General features: G+C 41.3%; 1 protein-coding gene across 1 annotated transcript in view; it reads right to left on the bottom strand.

The window, feature by feature from the left end:
* Positions 1-490: 490 nt before the first annotated feature.
* LOC137257519 (serine/threonine-protein phosphatase 6 regulatory ankyrin repeat subunit A-like) overlaps positions 491-18,182 on the bottom strand; it is a 38,845-nt gene continuing 21,153 nt past the window's right edge. Inside the window, exons 6-20 of the mRNA XM_067794846.1 lie at positions 17,193-17,273; positions 16,824-16,910; positions 13,169-13,252; positions 10,894-10,989; positions 9,682-9,798; positions 7,632-7,745; positions 6,902-7,006; positions 5,997-6,065; positions 5,490-5,579; positions 4,697-4,765; positions 3,830-3,958; positions 2,761-2,880; positions 1,966-2,067; positions 1,453-1,533; positions 491-956 (exon numbers count right to left, since the gene is read on the bottom strand). Of these exons, the coding sequence (XP_067650947.1) occupies positions 534-956; positions 1,453-1,533; positions 1,966-2,067; positions 2,761-2,880; positions 3,830-3,958; positions 4,697-4,765; positions 5,490-5,579; positions 5,997-6,065; positions 6,902-7,006; positions 7,632-7,745; positions 9,682-9,798; positions 10,894-10,989; positions 13,169-13,252; positions 16,824-16,910; positions 17,193-17,273 (1,767 nt within the window). The 3' untranslated portion in view covers positions 491-533. The remainder of the gene's footprint in view (positions 957-1,452; positions 1,534-1,965; positions 2,068-2,760; positions 2,881-3,829; positions 3,959-4,696; positions 4,766-5,489; positions 5,580-5,996; positions 6,066-6,901; positions 7,007-7,631; positions 7,746-9,681; positions 9,799-10,893; positions 10,990-13,168; positions 13,253-16,823; positions 16,911-17,192; positions 17,274-18,182) is intronic.

Below are 18,182 nucleotides of genomic sequence, written 5' to 3'. Positions count from 1 at the left end.
AAATGATGATAAATGTAAAAGCAACAGACGGGACTGTGATTTTATGCTGGTGTTAACAACTTGCCGGATTGGCCAGCTGCCGTTTTTCACAGCTTCCACTGTATGCACTACAATGATCTAAATGTGATCAAATCTGTGGAGAATTCTCATCTCTGATTATATAGACTAAGAGACCAATATTTGCATGCATGATGGAAGAACATAGGGGACATAATCCCCGACATCCTGATGATTCACAATAATATAATTCATCAGGATTGTGCATATCATTATTGTCACCATGGTTACCAAATATTTATTCACGTATATAGGTTAGACCAAAGTATTTTCTTAAATTCTCTACTAAATTATCCTAACTTTTACACATAATGTTTTAATCTCATAATATATCTCATTTCCTTCTTTGAAGCTTTAGTTAAAGTCAATGTTAAAACACACTGACTTAAAATCAACACAATTAATATGTATTTTACCATAAAACTTGAAACAAAAATAAAAGAGTGCCTCTGGCCCAGAAGTCATGCACCAAATTATCACTGTATGACACACGAGGAGGACTTCTTGATTTCTCTTTCATGAAGCAAGTCATCGTTTTCTCCCCCTGTTTCAAATCCCTCCTCTTCAAAGTCATACCTGTCGAAGTCATCAGTCGGTAGAGGATTGTACTCTCTGGGAAGAGCGGAGGATTTGTTGTAGGCTCTCGTGGCCAGCTTTGCTTTCACGGTATCGGGCAGACTGGCAATGTGAGAGGCTATGGTGGCCGACTTGCTGATCACCTTGTTGATTTTTGCATCAGGAAGTGAGCGTCGGCGCGGAGTGGTGGAACTTGGAAGTGCAGCTAGCTTGTGGGTGAGCTGGCCAGGGCGGTGATGGGTGTGCGTACAGTTGAGGAGGTAGCCGATTATAGGGATCGGCATCGAAACTGCAAATGGGTCTGGTTCTGGAGTAGTAAAATCCTGCAGGAAATAATGGATTAAGAGTTTATATGAATACTACTGGGTCCTGATCGACAAAGTGTTTGTAACGCCACAGCAATTGTACATATAGAGTTACAACAAGTTGTAATGTTTGTGGATGGGATTCAGGTCCTACTGCAGTGAAACAATTCTCTCAGATTAAAAAAAACACTAACCATATGATTCAACCATATGTTTTGCAATGTTATTTCACACTGACAATTTTTGTTCTATTCAAGCATCAACAATTCCATTTTTGTTTGCTATTCGACATAGCTGTCTGATATGGTCCATCAATATGACAGTGGTTGGTCAGTGATAGAGTCAGGTCCTAACAATCATAATCGTAAGTAAACAAGCATCACTGCAAAGAATGATGTGCATCAAGTGAGTCCGGCCATTTAATCTGACAGGTAAGGATTGCTGAAGACTAAAGAAGTTTCTTGCCTTCATCTTCAAAGGAGCTTAAAGACCAAAAGGCAACACACAAACGAACCTGAAGTAACTGATAGTCAAGCAATGATTCCATGAGATGCTGGCCTCGACGATCTTTGAAGGCCAAGGGGGACCGTCCGTCCTATGAACAAAGACAGTACTGGTAAGTATAAGGGTTAAACACCATGGTCTGCAGAAGGATAGGATGCTAGGTATCAACTCTACACAAAAAGATACAAAGTAAGAATCACTGTATGTTCATATCCTGCCATGAGCATTTCAGTATCGTTCATTATCTATAAGGGTGAAAACACTGGGGTTCATATCTATTATACGATGCCATGGGGCAAAATATCACTTCGTCATGGTGACGTGACATCATGAACAATGTTCTCACTTACAAATACCAACACTTAGGTAGTAGTGTTGTATAAATAGTAAGACATGGACACTCATATAATAAACTCTATGTATTGAGTAGTATAAGTAATAAGGGCACAAGACCAGTTACTTATTACTTATACTACTTATTGATTCATGTAACACCAAACTTAAGATGTCTGCAACACGCTACCTTGTCCATGGTGAACTCCGATGCTCCATAATCCAGCAGCAAGTCCACCAGTTCCTTGCCATTCTCCATGGCGTATGCATAGTGTAGAGCCGTTCTGAAAGACTGCATGAAACACGACCGTTAGCTGGACAGCATCCGTAAACAGCACATTCACACTGGGGTCCAGTTATTTCCCCATCAGGACAATTCCCCTTCAAGACAATTCCCCACATATTTCCCCACACCTGTTTTGTAACAAGTAGGACAATCCCCTACACCCATCATAAAATTGTACTACTTTAGATGGGGGAAGATTAACTGACCTACGTGTTAATGCTCCCCTGAGTGAACTGATGACAAATGAACTCATTATAGAATTATATACCCATATTGACACAACATGTATACAATCTCAGCTTGTGTTGTTAGTTGTGATGGGAGTGGGGAGTTATCCTACTGGTTACAAAACAGGCGAAGAATTGTCCTGATGGGGGAATGTCTTACACTCTTCACACTGAGTTCATTCTTATAATTGCAGCAGTATAGCATAACATATCACATTCAGTGGAATTGACATCTTATCAAACCCATGTTTGGTTTTATCCAATAAGCAGGAGTCTCCAAGAATATGATGATTCATTTATCTTTTCCTATCTTGAAAAGTTTCATGAATGTGAATTGAAGAAAATCATCATAAACATACATTCAGTTTTCTTAAAACTCTGCAGCATACTTTCATCACATTGTACTTATTACATACAGTTTACTACAGTTGTCAATAATGTAAAACTGAAAACAGAAGAATCATTTTCTAACCTGATCTCTTATGGAGTCCAGACGTGTCTTCTTTTCATATACTAGAGTTTCCGCGAGTAATTCCACTATCTCATAGCAACCTCGCAGGACAGCCTTGTGGAGGGGAGGTTGTCCCTCTCCCTGTAACCATGGCAACACATAACATCAACAACACTGTTCAGTCTAAAAATTCCACGATGAGTGCAGACAGAAGTATGGACCAGTCTTGTTAACTTTCAGGCAGCTGGGATGGACATTCAGTAAGATAGGTAATGTCGTCACAACACTACTTGTCTGACAGAATGTTCATGCTTTTCCAAAACAATCTTCATGTAAACAATACAAATGAATATACTATACAGCACTGAATGACTTGAAATAGATACTGGTGTCTTCTATTCTCATGGTACTTATGGATATCGGTTGACCAAAATAATACAAACAGTTCCTTTCGTATGTATGCTTGTTGTTTTTAAATGAAGAGATTCTCCCTCTAACATCTACATCTGTCAACTGCTTGATCCATCAGGTGCATTATCGCACTTGAGCTTGGTGAAAAACATGGTCATCCGCCGCTTTTTGAGGCGTCTTCCATTCATGTGGCATAACGAGAAAGTAATGTTATTAGGTGTAAGGAAGGGGAATCTTATCAGAAAGGGCAGGGAAAAGTTACAACTCACAAACATTCATTACATTATAAAATGTTGATACTTCACAGACTTGGACCACTTTGTAGTTACCGGTCAGTGATGTAAACCGCTAAGTACCACACATCGGCGATCTCGGCAGAGAATGTGTTTACCGCGAGAATAGGAATCCCGTGAGAATAGGAGACAGCCCTATATATAACAAGTGTATGTATAAGCTATAGAGTGAGTACTTCACTACTTAAGTGAGTCACTAATGACTGAGAACCAATTTTAGCAATATTCCGGCCATTTCCATGATATCTATCTTTAACATCACACATTAAAAACAACGCATTTGTTTTCAGTTTGTTCTTCAGCCTTAGTTATTTGAGCCGAAATGTCTCGGGGATAAAGAAGAGACGTACATAATTATCAAAATGACCCACAGCTGGGGAACTTACGTGTGTGCGTGAGTCTGCTAGGCAACACTCAAACTCAGGGTTGTAGTCTGGTGACGAGAAGTACATCAACATGCGAACAGCGTCCACATCGCAGTCCTCCACAGACTCATGAAACTGTACAATCCGGTGCTGTTGAGGAAGACACAAGAGACAGATGGAAGCTAGGTCTGACACAACTCAAAGGCACCGACAACATTAGTTTGTTACATAATCAAACGTTGTTTCAATCATTTTGACTAAAACATACGGCAAGTTGTCCAGACCAAACATTACATATGTCGATTCACACATACAGCAAAGATACCGACCACTAGAAAACCACTAGGAAATGTGGCAATATAAACTGACTCTGAATGAGGAAAGTGTTGAGGACTTTGGTTTTGTTTAATGTCAAACTCTGCAGTATTCCAGCTATATGGTGTCCATCTGTAAATAATCAACTATGGACCAGACAATCCCGTGATCAACAGCATGAGCATCAATCTGCGCAACGGGGAACCAATGACATGTATCAGCCCAGTCAGTGAGCCTGACCACCTGATCCTGTTAGTCGCCTCTTACACCAAGCATAGTCGCCTTTTGTAGCAAGCATGGGTTGCTGAAGATATGTTATACCCCAAAACTTCACGGTTACAGCAATATTCCAGCAATATGGTGGCAGACTTAAGCAATCATGTCTAGGCCAGACAATCGGGTGATCAACAGCATGAGCATTGATCTACGGAACTGGGACACTATGACACGTGTTGACCAAATCAACAACCATGACCACCCAATCCCATTAGTCGCCTCTTACGACAAGCATGGGTTGCTGAAGAGTGATTCATCACCCGTGTTGAGGAAACCTCTGTTGCATTCTGGTCTCACCTGGTATACAGGAAGTATTCTGAAGAAGCTGTCGCCGGCAGAGTCTTCTGATTCTGCATGAGAAAGATCCTGAAAGGAGGAAAGGTAATATCATATAACTTCTTTGAGTGGCATAACTAGACGTTGGTGAACCAGAGAACCTTTACTGATGACCAAAGCCTTTATTCAGGTGATGCGACGTTTCCATACAGGCTCTTCTATCACTGTCAAGCAAGTATGTGCATAAACAGGAATCAGAATAAAAATATTGCAGCACTTGAACAAAGAAGTTGCTCGTCCATAAAGTTTCTCCTTATCTGATAATATCATAGTCAAATACTTCAGTAAAATCTTTTTTTCCATAAATATCCCTGCCACCTGGCCAGGGTTCCAACAGAGATGGCAAGTCCAGTGTTGTGTGTTGTGGTATGCCACACTTATTATTAAGCTAGCTGTAACATGGCAAGTTGACAATAAAGTCTGGATCAGACAAACACGTGATTAATACTGTAAGTAGTCAAGGGGGTGAACTGATATGTAATCGACCAGTCATTGAAACACTTGACTGATGTAGTATCTCACAGGGCTGAGAATGGGTATGAGTTAAAAAAATGAGGGAAATAGGCTAGGCCTCTCTGGAGTCATGTTAACTGAAACAATAGAACATATATCATGAACGACACCAGTGCCATCAAATACACAGAATTCTGCGGATTCACAGAATATTCTCATGCTCGATCTCAACACTGCTGGAGGCCACCTGTAATCATGAAGAATCCCAAATGTTTAACCAGCCACATAATTAATAACATACCTTCACAGCCATGGGCAGGTATTCGTAACCATGGAGAGCCAGGAACTTCCTGTTGGGACCATTTTCATGAAATATCCACCGCAGAACAATCTGAAAATGTGTCTTGGGGTGAGAAATGTCCGTGGCTAAATACTGTACAGTCTGACACTTTAGCAAACAGTTGTTTTGTCCACATACATGTAGCTTGGTTCCAAAAGTCAAAGGTACATATTTACATGATGCAGCGCCACATACTACCTATTGAGGACTTACACATTCTGCCAAAGTGTTCAAGGTGAGACTGCATAGTTTAGCAGCTGCAAATCTATATGTAACTGTGAGCCAACATTCTTCAGCAAGACACCATTGAACACAACTATATTTTCTGAGGTAAAGAATTATATTGTTTTTCTATCAGTTTGAACAGTTATGTTCAACAGAAATATGTTGATTTCAGAGACTATATGTAAATCTGTCCTGGCCCCTTGAGAATATCAAGTGTTCGATATCTCATAAATATGAACCAACCTTATCCATGACCTCTGCGATAGCATCACAGGACATCTGGTAGGCATACTGTCTTGGTGTGATGTTGTCCTGGAAACATATATTCATTAAGTAAGACAAGAATGAGTGAGCAGGGTGATGATGATTTGAAAAGAATCCAGGAAATTCAAGGATTGCCTGCATGGTCAAGGAGATCCACAATCAATGTAGATCTTTGTGTCATCAACCAATAAAGGCAAATCTGGGATTCAGACCTATGATCAGAGAATTCTGGCATGTAACTCTATAAAGAAGACTGATGTATCTCAGTCCTGCTGAGCTAACAATCTTTAATGCAGTGAGTAGAGTGTGTGAGTGAGTGAGTGAGTGAGTGAGAGAGAGAGAGAGAGAGAGAGAGAGAGAGAGAGAGAGAGAGAGAGAGAGAGAGAGAGAGAGAGAGAGAGAGAGAGAGAGAGAGAGAGAGAGAGAGAGAGAGAGAGAGAGAGAGAGACAGTAACACCACAAGCTATAGATCACCAACAACTGAATACAGATCACCAGACTAGGGTCAGCGGGGACGTAGAGTGCCTTTGCTAGCTGCATAGTGAGTGAGTGAGCGAGCAAGATATATACTCAGGGTACCCAATGATTTGACACCATGATAACTGCTTCCTGATGCACTCAGTGGAGGCAAATTTACCTAACAGACAACTGGGGCACTCCTGCCCGGCATGAAGGATCTATTGCTATCAGTATTATAGAATTACAAAACAAAGATTGAGTAAACGATGTTTAACACATCAGTCAGCAACATTGCAGGCATATCAAGGTGGCCTTGGCCAGGCCAACCAGTGCTTGGTACTATGAGCAGATATGATATACTATTACACACAATCAATCACTCAATGAGCTCCTCTTATACAACAAACAGCAGGTTGCTGACTGACCTTGATTCTCTGAGTGACGAGGTACGCTGAGCCCTTCATGAGAATGCCTTCCACGACTTCTGGACGCACGTCCATGTCGATACAGTGGAACAACACATTCTTGCCCTGAAACAAGGAGACAGTGTTTTATTTTCTCATATAGTTTACAGACACATTCAATGTTCACTTTTTCAATGTAAAGAATGAATAATAACTCTCATTAGTCTATTACTGTAAAATTATGAAAGTAATATGTCACCAAATAAGTGTGAATGTCAATCTCGACCCTTAAATCTGTCAGGAAATTATTGTGCATAGACATATCCTCAACTTTGAAAACATTTTTTCCTTGAAAAGCAAATGACAATAACATAGAATAGAGGGTAATAATAAAGCACTGATTACAATAAAACATGGCAAACTTCAGGACTGTAGAAATATGGTTGTCATGTGTATATTAGTTTATAAGCCAATTAGGATATGGGGCTATACACAATATGCCACATGAACTGTTGAGCTCACTGTCTAGCTAATTCTGGGGTATTTTTCAAAAGATGAGTTTTGATTTAATCAGCATAATTGTTATTACCTTCAAATTACATCTACATATCTATGTTATATACAGAATTTGGAAATAGAAACAGTGATTGTGAGAAACACTGCTGACATCTTTAGCAGTTAGGTGCAATATATTCCACTCTATGGGCAACTGATGATAGTGAAAGTCCACAAATTTCACATTACTACCTACTTTATAGAAGAGATTGTCTATATTGATGGGTCCTGTTGGTAAGATCTGTATCAATAGGCTGGGGGAGATTGGAGGGTCACAACCCAAGGCAGCAAAGTACAGTGGAATGTCCGTCTACAAGAGAATGACAGAAGTAATATTAATACAATGGCAAAGATGACCCTATCAGGCAACGCAATTATGAATAGCATGGTGCTAAAGCTGTCTGAGTCTTTTGGACTTTAAGAATAATATCCTTATTGCTGATGTGAAACATTGATATCAACACTTTATTTATCATAGGCTAACATAGTGTCAAAGCTGTCTCTGTCATACTGATAATAAGAACAATATCCTTATTGCTGATGTGAAACATTGATATCAACACTTTATTTATCATAGGCTAACATAGTGTCAAAGCTGTCTCTGTCATACTGATCATAAGAACAATATCCTTATTGCTGATGTGAAACATTGATATCAACACTTTATTTATCATAGGCTAACATAGTGTCAAAGCTGTCTCTGTCATACTGATCATAAGAACAATATCCTTATTGCTGATGTGAAACATTGATATCAACACTTTATTTATCATAGGCTAACATAGTGTCAAAGCTGTCTCTGTCATACTGATCATAAGAACAATATCCTTATTGCTGATGTGAAACATTGATATCAACACTTTATTTATCATAGGCTAACATAGTGTCAAAGCTGTCTCTGTCATACTGATCATAAGAACAATATCCTTATTGCTGATGTGAAACATTGATATCAACACTTTATTTATCATAGGCTAACATAGTGTCAAAGCTGTCTTTGTCATACTGATCATAAGAACAATATCCTTATTGCTGATGTGAAACATTGATATCAACACTTTATTTATCATAGGCTAACATAGTGTTAAAGCTGTCTTTGTCATACTGATCATAAGAACAATATCCTTATTGCTGATGTGAAACATTGATATCAACACTTTATTTATCATAGGCTAACATAGTGTTAAAGCTGTCTCTGTCATACTGATTATAAGAACAATATCCTTATTGCTGATGTGAAACATTGATATCAACACTTTATTTATCATAGGCTAACATAGTGTTAAAGCTGTCTCTGTCATACTGATCATAAGAACAATATCCTTATTGCTGATGTGAAACATTGATATCAACACTTTATTTATCATAGGCTAACATAGTGTTAAAGCTGTCTCTGTCATACTGATCATAAGAACAATATCCTTATTGCTGATGTGAAACATTGATATCAACACTTTATTTATCATAGGCTAACATAGTGTTAAAGCTGTCTCTGTCATACTGATCATAAGAACAATATCCTTATTGCTGATGTGAAACATTGATATCAACACTTTATTTATCATAGGCTAACATAGTGTCAAAGCTGTCTTTGTCATACTGATCATAAGAACAATATCCTTATTGCTGATGTGAAACATTGATATCAACACTTTATTTATCATAGGCTAACATAGTGTTAAAGCTGTCTTTGTCATACTGATCATAAGAACAATATCCTTATTGCTGATGTCAAACACTTTATTTGTCATGTTTAAATGTGTCATTCCAGTTTGGGATATTTTGCAAGTGGTGTGTGAGTGAGTGTTACAGCATTGACCCTTTGGTAACCCATCATCCTTACAGAGACTATACATATAGGTGTGATGGTCCGTGGTCCTGTGCATACAGCTCAGGTCACAAATCAGTTGAAGTTAATCAATGCTGAGCGTGGAGAATCCTTGGATGGGTGACAGTGTTAGGTGGCCTGACTCCTGAGGGTTTCTAGGACATGAGTCCCGCCCCTCAATGAAGCACATTGAGATGGTCTCATCTTAGGCAAGTGAGTTTGTTCAAAATTGCCTCTGCCGAAAATGGGTACCCGGTGGGATAAGTCATGTGACTTTTAACCTTCTCGTGACTCACAAGCAGTTTTGGTTATCTGGAGTTATATAACAGTGTTTTGAGCAAGATATTTATCCTGCAATGGTGCAGTAGACTATCGTTATCATTATTATCATATTATCATTATTAGTACAGACACTGACCTCCTCATCGCCCCGCATGCCGAGGTCGACCCGAGCTCCATGATCCTGCAAGACTTGCACCATGTCACTATGGCCTTGGACAAGTGCATAGAGAAGTGGGGTGGCACCACGGTCGCCCTGGGTTACATAGAGCATGTCAGCATGACATCATCACCATTAAACAGTTACACTTCACTGCCTTAAACTGAACACACAAACCTATTCAAAATGCTTTCAACAACTGCTGCACAAATCAATATTACCTAAAAGGACTTTAAAATATTCATCATTCAAAAAAAACAAAAAACAAACTGCAACTCCATTTGGTAATGAAATTTTAAACAGCTGTGAAATGACTTCTTCACTTTGAGAAGCAGAAGCACGACAGTCATCGTCAGTGTGCCATTGTTTGTATACAATATGGTCCTCCATCACCTATGTACACAGACAGATGCCATGCATGGTAATACAGACGTGTGTCTGTTTCAAGTCAGGTACTATACTGAGGACAATACAAGTATAGTGAGCAATTAAGTTTAGTTTTATGTCGATTTTAGCAACATATTTTCCTGAGTTTGCTGTGGCAGATGCCAGGAATGGGCTGCATTATTGCATACACTGTACAGATGTGGTAATCCAACCCAAGGCCTTCTTTCACAAAGCATCCTTTACTAAGGTTAACCTTAACTCCCATTCTTTAACATTACACTAAGGTTATCTTACACCTAGGTAATCTTAGTGCAATGTTAAAGAATGGGAGTTAACGTAAACCTGAGTAAAGGTTGCTTTGTGAAAGAAGCCCCTGGTGTTCATCATTAAGAGTGAACGCGTTAACTGCCACAGTTTGTTTAACTCATAAGTGGACCGATGAATTGCAAAAAAACCCAAAGACCAAAAAAACAGTATATACTGGACAGAATAATTTAGGGATATTGGTATTTCAATGATAGATATTTTTTCACTATGTCAATGAATAAAAACATCATTATTCAGAATTTCAAAATTTACAAATAGCCCTAACTATTTTTGCTCAGTATATAAAATGCTACATGAAACGCTGATCGTAATTAAAACATCAGACCAACTTTGAGAGGTTTTCGCAGTATTTGTAAAAAAGTTGGTTAACAAACTATCATAAAAATACACCTATCTATTTGGTATTTGGTAGAAGGGTGGAGGGCAACGAAAAGGACAGCTTAGTGTGGAACTAGTGAGTATGGTCTTCACGCTCACCATGTTTCTGAAGTTAAGGTTGATGTGTTTTTTCCTGGTAGACAGCAGCTTCTTCACTGTCAGAGTGTCCCCAGCCAGCACTCCGTGAGCAAACTCCTGTATAAAGTGAGTGAGTTCAGTATATACCAACTTCACATGCCAGGTATCATCAAACACCATTGTTTCCACACTTTGGTCTGCTGAAGTTGTGACTGTCTCAAAGTGAGTGAGTGAGTGAGTAAGTGAGTGAGTGAGTGAGTGAGTTTAGATTTATGCCGCATTCAGCAATATTCCAGCTATATGGTGGCAGTCAGGAAATAATCGAGTCATATGATATGATATGATATGATATGATATGATATGATATCATATCATATCACAATTTCAAAGATAAATACCAAGAGTGATGAAAGGCCTTAAAATGAAAAACCTTTGTAAAGCATGTGTATGGTGATAATCAGGAGGTACCTGAGCTTCAAACCAAAACGTTTCTCTCCTACAACTCCTTACAACTAACTGTGGCACTTGACACCTAGGAACCAATGTTGCTCGTCCTGAACAGGATATGCATTATCCACAGTGACTGCCTCTCTAGAGCTTAAGTTTGCTTCTTATAGTAAAAACTGGCCAGAAGGCTGATATGATGAACAATTCTCTATGGTGACAGGTCATGTCACACAATCAGAAGGGTCAAACAATGTACCCATCTCCCCATCAGTCATCAGCCAGTGAACTAGGGCTTATTCATCCCTTGAAACCCTACTGTATATAGTTGGGCAAAGTCAGATGCATTGGAGATGTCAAAGATATTAAGGAACAGCACCCTAAGATTCCTTATATCAATGTCTATCTGAATATATAGACTCATGCTAGCTTAGTGCAATGGACTTGGCAGATCTTTTCCTGAACTCTGCAGACAGATTTTGCAGATCTTTCACTGAGCTTTGCAGAAAGACTTTCCAGTTCTTTGCAGATGGATTTTCCACATTTTCCAGATATCCACATGAAATAGCTGCAGGTTATAATCAAAGTGTTTATGACTAGTTTCCCAATCTACAAAGCTTTCATAACATCACTACAGTCAGTGGCCAAAAGTCTGTTCACGTCGGCAATGTCTTGGCTATTTATGGTGGAGTCGGCAAATTTTTCAATATATGTAAATAATAAACAGACTCACTACTTATTTTTAGAATTTGGAGATATGACCCTGTGCTCTTAGGACATCTCAGAGTCATCATGGCAAATTGTCATATAGATGATGAATGTAAATGGGACTAAGCCCAGTCCAAATGTCATTCACCACACAGATGAGATCTTCTCTCGTGTTAATGCAACCTAATATTGCTTTGAGTTGATATTTAACAGTTTTCCATGCATTATCAATTACATTGAGATCTGGGCTTTGTAGGGGCCACGGCAAATATGATTTGTCTCTTTCCAACAGTTAGCCCAAACAGACACATGACAAGGGGCAGTGTCCTTTCTTTCCTGATCTGGACTTGTGTCTCATCACTACAAATGTTATTCCACTAATGTCTTCTCCAGTGCAATTTTGTCTGACAAAAGTGGCATCTCTTCTCTCTATTAACATAAGAAATTGTTATTTTCTTGCTTAACACATGTCTATGATACCCCTCAGTGAACAATTTTCTTCTGACTGTGCGAGAAGACATTGTAGTCTGTACTAGATTGTTGTATTTTGTTGTCAAATCCCCAAGAGTTTGGAGATGATCACTTTCACAAGCTGAAAAAGTCGCCGCTAACGTCTTGGTGACAATTTTCGAGGCTGCCCACTTCTCAGCAACAATTTAACTGAACCGTGCTCCCGAAAAATGCTTTAAAGTTTTCTGAATTGTTCTGGGGTTTAAACCTGTCAAATCAGCAATTTTGTAGCTTCCTTGATCTTGTTGATTCAGCTTGACAATTAGATCCCTTTTGGTCAGGTGTCAATTCTTGGCTGACATGTTGATAGCAGACGACAAAAACGTAAACAAAGCAAGAGAGGCAATCGTCTTATAGGTCCAACACATATTTTGTGACCTCTGAAACTTGTACCTCAAACTGCATGATTACGATAGGTGGCTTATCAGCATGGCGAAACGCTTTCAAAGTCAACCTACTGCTCAAAACATGGGCAAGGTAATATGATTTGCGAACAGACTTTCATCCACTGACCGTACTTATCGTAGCTCTATACTATATTATTGGCAAACAAACGACTTGGTACAATGAACGCTCTGTGGATACATCCCAGTATATCTGTGGTCATGAGTGTGTATCTGCTGATATGACTCACCATGGAGGGACGGATCCCGCTGATGACCCTGATGATGCTCTCAGTCCCGATGTCCAGGGACAGCTGCAACAGACTCTTCCCATTCTGAAAGACAAAGATGTACATGCAACTTGCCTCTCAGAAGACTGGGCAATAGATGTAATTTCCAGAGCTTTTCCAAACCTTCAAACACTTTTGTACTATTTTTCAGATGACCATATCAGGTTAATGGTGGTTTAAGACATAAAATCAATAGTGTTCAGCTTACACCACAAGACACATGGTTGCAGAAAATAAGGGCTTCAAATACTTAGTACTCAGATGGCATGTATCACATGTCATGTTTGTGGTGGTGTGTGGTTTTGTGCACAAAGCCTAGGACACAAATCAGTGGAAGTTGACAACATTGGTCACGGTAAGTCCTTAGATGACTGACTGTGTTTGGCATCTTGACTTCTATCAAACCCTTAGACGACGCACACCGTTAAGGTTCTATCACATCACAGACAGCTGGGGTTAACTGGGTTAATTATGTCAAACTTCTTTGAGTATAAATGCCAGTTAATATGGACTACTCACTGAGAGTGAGATCTGGCAAAATTTTGCTTAATTTGTCATTAAAGCTTGTTTTTTTAATCTGGACTCTCTCAATTATGGACTACAAACTATTTGAGATTGTGAAGATAGTCACACTCTGTTGTAGATACCTAACAGGGTCCAGCTCTATCTCAGACTCCCAACAGAGTGCAGTTCTATCCCAGACTCCCAACAGAGCGCAGTTCTATCCCAGACTCCCAACAGAGCGCAGTTCTATCTCAGACTCCCAACAGAATGCAGTTCTATCCCAGACTCCCAACAGAGCGCAGTTCTATCCCAGACTCCCAACAGGGTCCAGCTCGATCTCAGACTCCTAACTGGATTTGTTCTATCCCAGACTCCCAACAGAGCGCAGTTCTATCCCAGACTCCCAACAGAGCGCAGTTCTATCCCAGACTCCCAACAGAGCGGAGTTCTATCCCAACAGAGCACAGTTCTATCTCAGACTCCCAACAGAGCGCAGTTCTATCCCAGACTCCCAACAGAGCGCAGTTCTATCTCAGACTCCTAACTGGATTTGTTCTATCCCAGACTCCTAACAGAGCGCAGTTCTATCCCAGACTCCCAACAGAGCGCAGTTCTATCCCAGACTCACAACAGAGCGGAGTTCTATCCCAACAGAGCACAGTTCTATCTCAGACTCCCAACAGAGCGCAGTTCTATCCCAGACTCCCAACAGAGCGCAGTTCTATCTCAGACTCCTAACTGGATTTGTTCTATCCCAGACTCCTAACAGAGCGCAGTTCTATCCCAGACTCCCAACAGAGCGCAGTTCTATCCCAGACTCCCAACAGAGCGCAGTTCTATCCCAACAGAGCACAGTTCTATCTCAGACTCCCAACAGAGCGCAGTTCTATCCAAGACTCCTAACAGAGCGCAGTTCTATCTCAGACTCCTAACTGGATTTGTTCTATCCCAGACTCCCAACAGAGCGCAGTTCTATCCCAGACTCCCAACAGGGTCCAGCTCGATCTCAGACTCCTAACTGGATTTGTTCTATCCCAGACTCCTAACTGGATTTGTTCTCTCCCAGACTCCCAACAGAGCAAAGTTCTATCTCAGACTCCCAACAGAGCGCAGTTCTATCCCAGACTCCCAACAGAGCGCAGTTCTATCTCAGACTCCTAACTGGATTTGTTCTATCCCAGACTCCTAACAGAGCGCAGTTCTATCCCAGACTCCCAACAGAGCGCAGTTCTATCTCAGACTCCCAACAGAATGCAGTTCTATCCCAGACTCCCAACAGAGCGCAGTTCTATCCCAGACTCCCAACAGGGTCCAGCTCGATCTCAGACTCCTAACTGGATTTGTTCTATCCCAGACTCCCAACAGAGCGCAGTTCTATCCCAGACTCCCAACAGAGCGCAGTTCTATCTCAGACTCCTAACTGGATTTGTTCTATCCCAGACTCCTAACAGAGCGCAGTTCTATCCCAGACTCCCAACAGAGCGCAGTTCTATCCCAGACTCACAACAGAGCGGAGTTCTATCCCAACAGAGCACAGTTCTATCTCAGACTCCCAACAGAGCGCAGTTCTATCCCAGACTCCCAACAGAGCGCAGTTCTATCCCAGACTCCTAACTGGATTTGTTCTATCCCAGACTCCTAACAGAGCGCAGTTCTATCCCAGACTCCCAACAGAGCGCAGTTCTATCCCAGACTCCCAACAGAGCGCAGTTCTATCCCAACAGAGCACAGTTCTATCTCAGACTCCCAACAGAGCGCAGTTCTATCCCAGACTCCTAACAGAGCGCAGTTCTATCTCAGACTCCTAACTGGATTTGTTCTATCCCAGACTCCCAACAGAGCGCAGTTCTATCCCAGACTCCCAACAGGGTCCAGCTCGATCTCAGACTCCTAACTGGATTTGTTCTATCCCAGACTCCTAACTGGATTTGTTCTCTCCCAGACTCCCAACAGAGCACAGTTCTATCTCAGACTCCCAACAGAGCGCAGTTCTATCCCAGACTCCCAACAGAGCGCAGTTCTATCTCAGACTCCTAACTGGATTTGTTCTATCCCAGACTCCTAACAGAGCGCAGTTCTATCCCAGACTCCCAACAGAGCGCAGTTCTATCCCAGACTCCCAACAGAGCGCAGTTCTATCCCAACAGAGCACAGTTCTATCTCAGACTCCCAACAGAGCGCAGTTCTATCCCAGACTCCTAACAGAGCGCAGTTCTATCCCAGACTCCTAACTGGATTTGTTCTATCCCAGACTCCCAACAGAGCGCAGTTCTATCCCAGACTCCCAACAGGGTCCAGCTCGATCTCAGACTCCTAACTGGATTTGTTCTATCCCAGACTCCTAACTGGATTTGTTCTCTCCCAGACTCCCAACAGAGTGCAGTTCTATCCCAGACTCCTAACAGAGCGCAGTTCTATCCCAGACTCCCAACAGAGGGCAGTTCTATCCCAGACTCCCAACAGAGCACAGTCCTATCTGAGACTCCCAACACAGCGCAGTTCTATCCCAGACTCCTAACAGAGCGCAGTTGTATCCCAGACTCCCAACAGAGTGCAGTTCTATCCCAGACTCCCAACAGAGCGCAGTTCTATCCCAGACTCCCAACAGAGCGCAGTTCTATCTCAGACTCCCAACAGAGCGCAGTTCTATCCCAGACTCCCAACAGAGCGCAGTTCTATCTCAGACTCCCAGCAGAGCGCAGTTCTATCTCAGACTCCTAACTGGATTTGTTCTCTCCCAGATTCCTAACACAGCGCAGTTCTATCCCAGACTCCCAACAGGGTCCAGCTCGATCTCAGACTCCTAACTGGATTTGTTCTATCCCAGACTCCTAACAGAGCGCAGTTCTATCCCAGACTCCCAACAGGGTCCAGCTCGATCTCAGACTCCTAACTGGATTTGTTCTATCCCAGACTCCTAACAGAGCGCAGTTCTATCCCAGACTCCCAACAGGGTCCAGCTCCATCTCAGACTTATAACAGGTTTCAGTTCTATCCTTGACTCCCAGTAGGGTCCAGTTCTATGCCAGACTCCCAACAGGGTCCCATTCTATCCCAGACTCCCAACAGGGTATGATGTCTGTAGATATGTAATATGTGTTCCTCCACTCACCTTCTCAATGTCAACACGACACCACTGGTTGATGAGCTTCCTTACATTCATGGCATCATCCCCTTCTACAGCCTCCCAGATACCAGGCTGAAAGATTGGAGTTACACAAGCTGACATACTCCATAGAGGATGTAAACAAGATAGTACAAGCTTTGTCACTCTTCTTAGGTGAGTGAGTGAGTGAGTTGGGATTTGCACTGCTTTTAGCAATATTCCAGAAATATAGGCTGGGGGACACCAGAAATGGGCTTCTCACATTGTACCCAAGTGGGGCATTGAACCCGGGTCTTCCACGTAACGTGCAAACACTTTAACTGCTAGACCATCTCATTGCCCCAGCTTGAAGCATGAGTAGCCATGGTTACCTACCACATATTTCATGAAGACATCTTTCACAGACTTGGGGATGTCAGGACACATAGTCACCACTTCCAGGGGGTATTCCCCAACCTGCAACACAACATATACGAGTGAGGGAGTTAGCTGGGGTTTTGTGTTGCTTCACATTTACAAACGATGCTGAAATAATGAAGAAGCAATGAGCATGTGTGATATCAAGACAATATTTAACATGACTATTTCACTTCGAAACAGTAAACTTGCTCTTTACATGATGTGTAAATGTGTGTTCAGTACCCATAAATGCAGAGAATGGCTGCACAAAATATCCACTGCGTCCAGAGGAACACATAATATTATTGAATGCACCCACAATGCATCTATGACTTTGCCAAGTGTTTGGCTGTTTCTTTCAGAGCAGTCCACATGATCAAAGATTCATTCCTGGCTCAAAAGTAATTATCAGAACATAGAGTTCTAGATACTGTTACATCACACAACCCTCATGCTGCCTGCAATGATGCTTAAAACTAAACATTAGAGGTCCCCAGGACCCTCGGGGATAAAACCCTGAGTAAACTGACTCATATGTAACCAGTTTCAGCTCCTAAGTGCAGAGAACTGGGTAGAGTAACAAAAAGTATCAGTCTTAATGCCTTGTGATAATGACTAGAGCTCTAACCATTCTCTAGACAGGGCTAGAGAGTCAGAATAGTGACTTACGAGTGAGTTTATTTTTTCACCTCTCCAAGCAATATTCCGGCAAGTATCATGAGAGGGGACACCAGTAATTGACTTCACACAATGTACCTACGAGGTTAATCAAACCCGAGTCTTCAGCAAACAATGCTGTTTGGCTACCCCACCCACTGTGAATTATGAGTGAGTGAGTGGCTTATAAAATCAGTTATTTGTGACAGGGACAATTGCCATGGACTGAGTGAGTGAGTGAGTTTACTTTTATGCCACACTGAGATATTGCAGATTATGGCTGCAGTCTGAAAATAATAGTCTGGACCA

Source organism: Haliotis asinina, chromosome 12, assembly GCF_037392515.1.
Source record: "Haliotis asinina isolate JCU_RB_2024 chromosome 12, JCU_Hal_asi_v2, whole genome shotgun sequence".
Classification (NCBI taxonomy): domain Eukaryota; kingdom Metazoa; phylum Mollusca; class Gastropoda; order Lepetellida; family Haliotidae; genus Haliotis; species Haliotis asinina.
The sequence above is the reverse complement of the archived record's forward strand: the minus strand, read 5'-3'. Positions and strand labels throughout refer to the sequence as shown.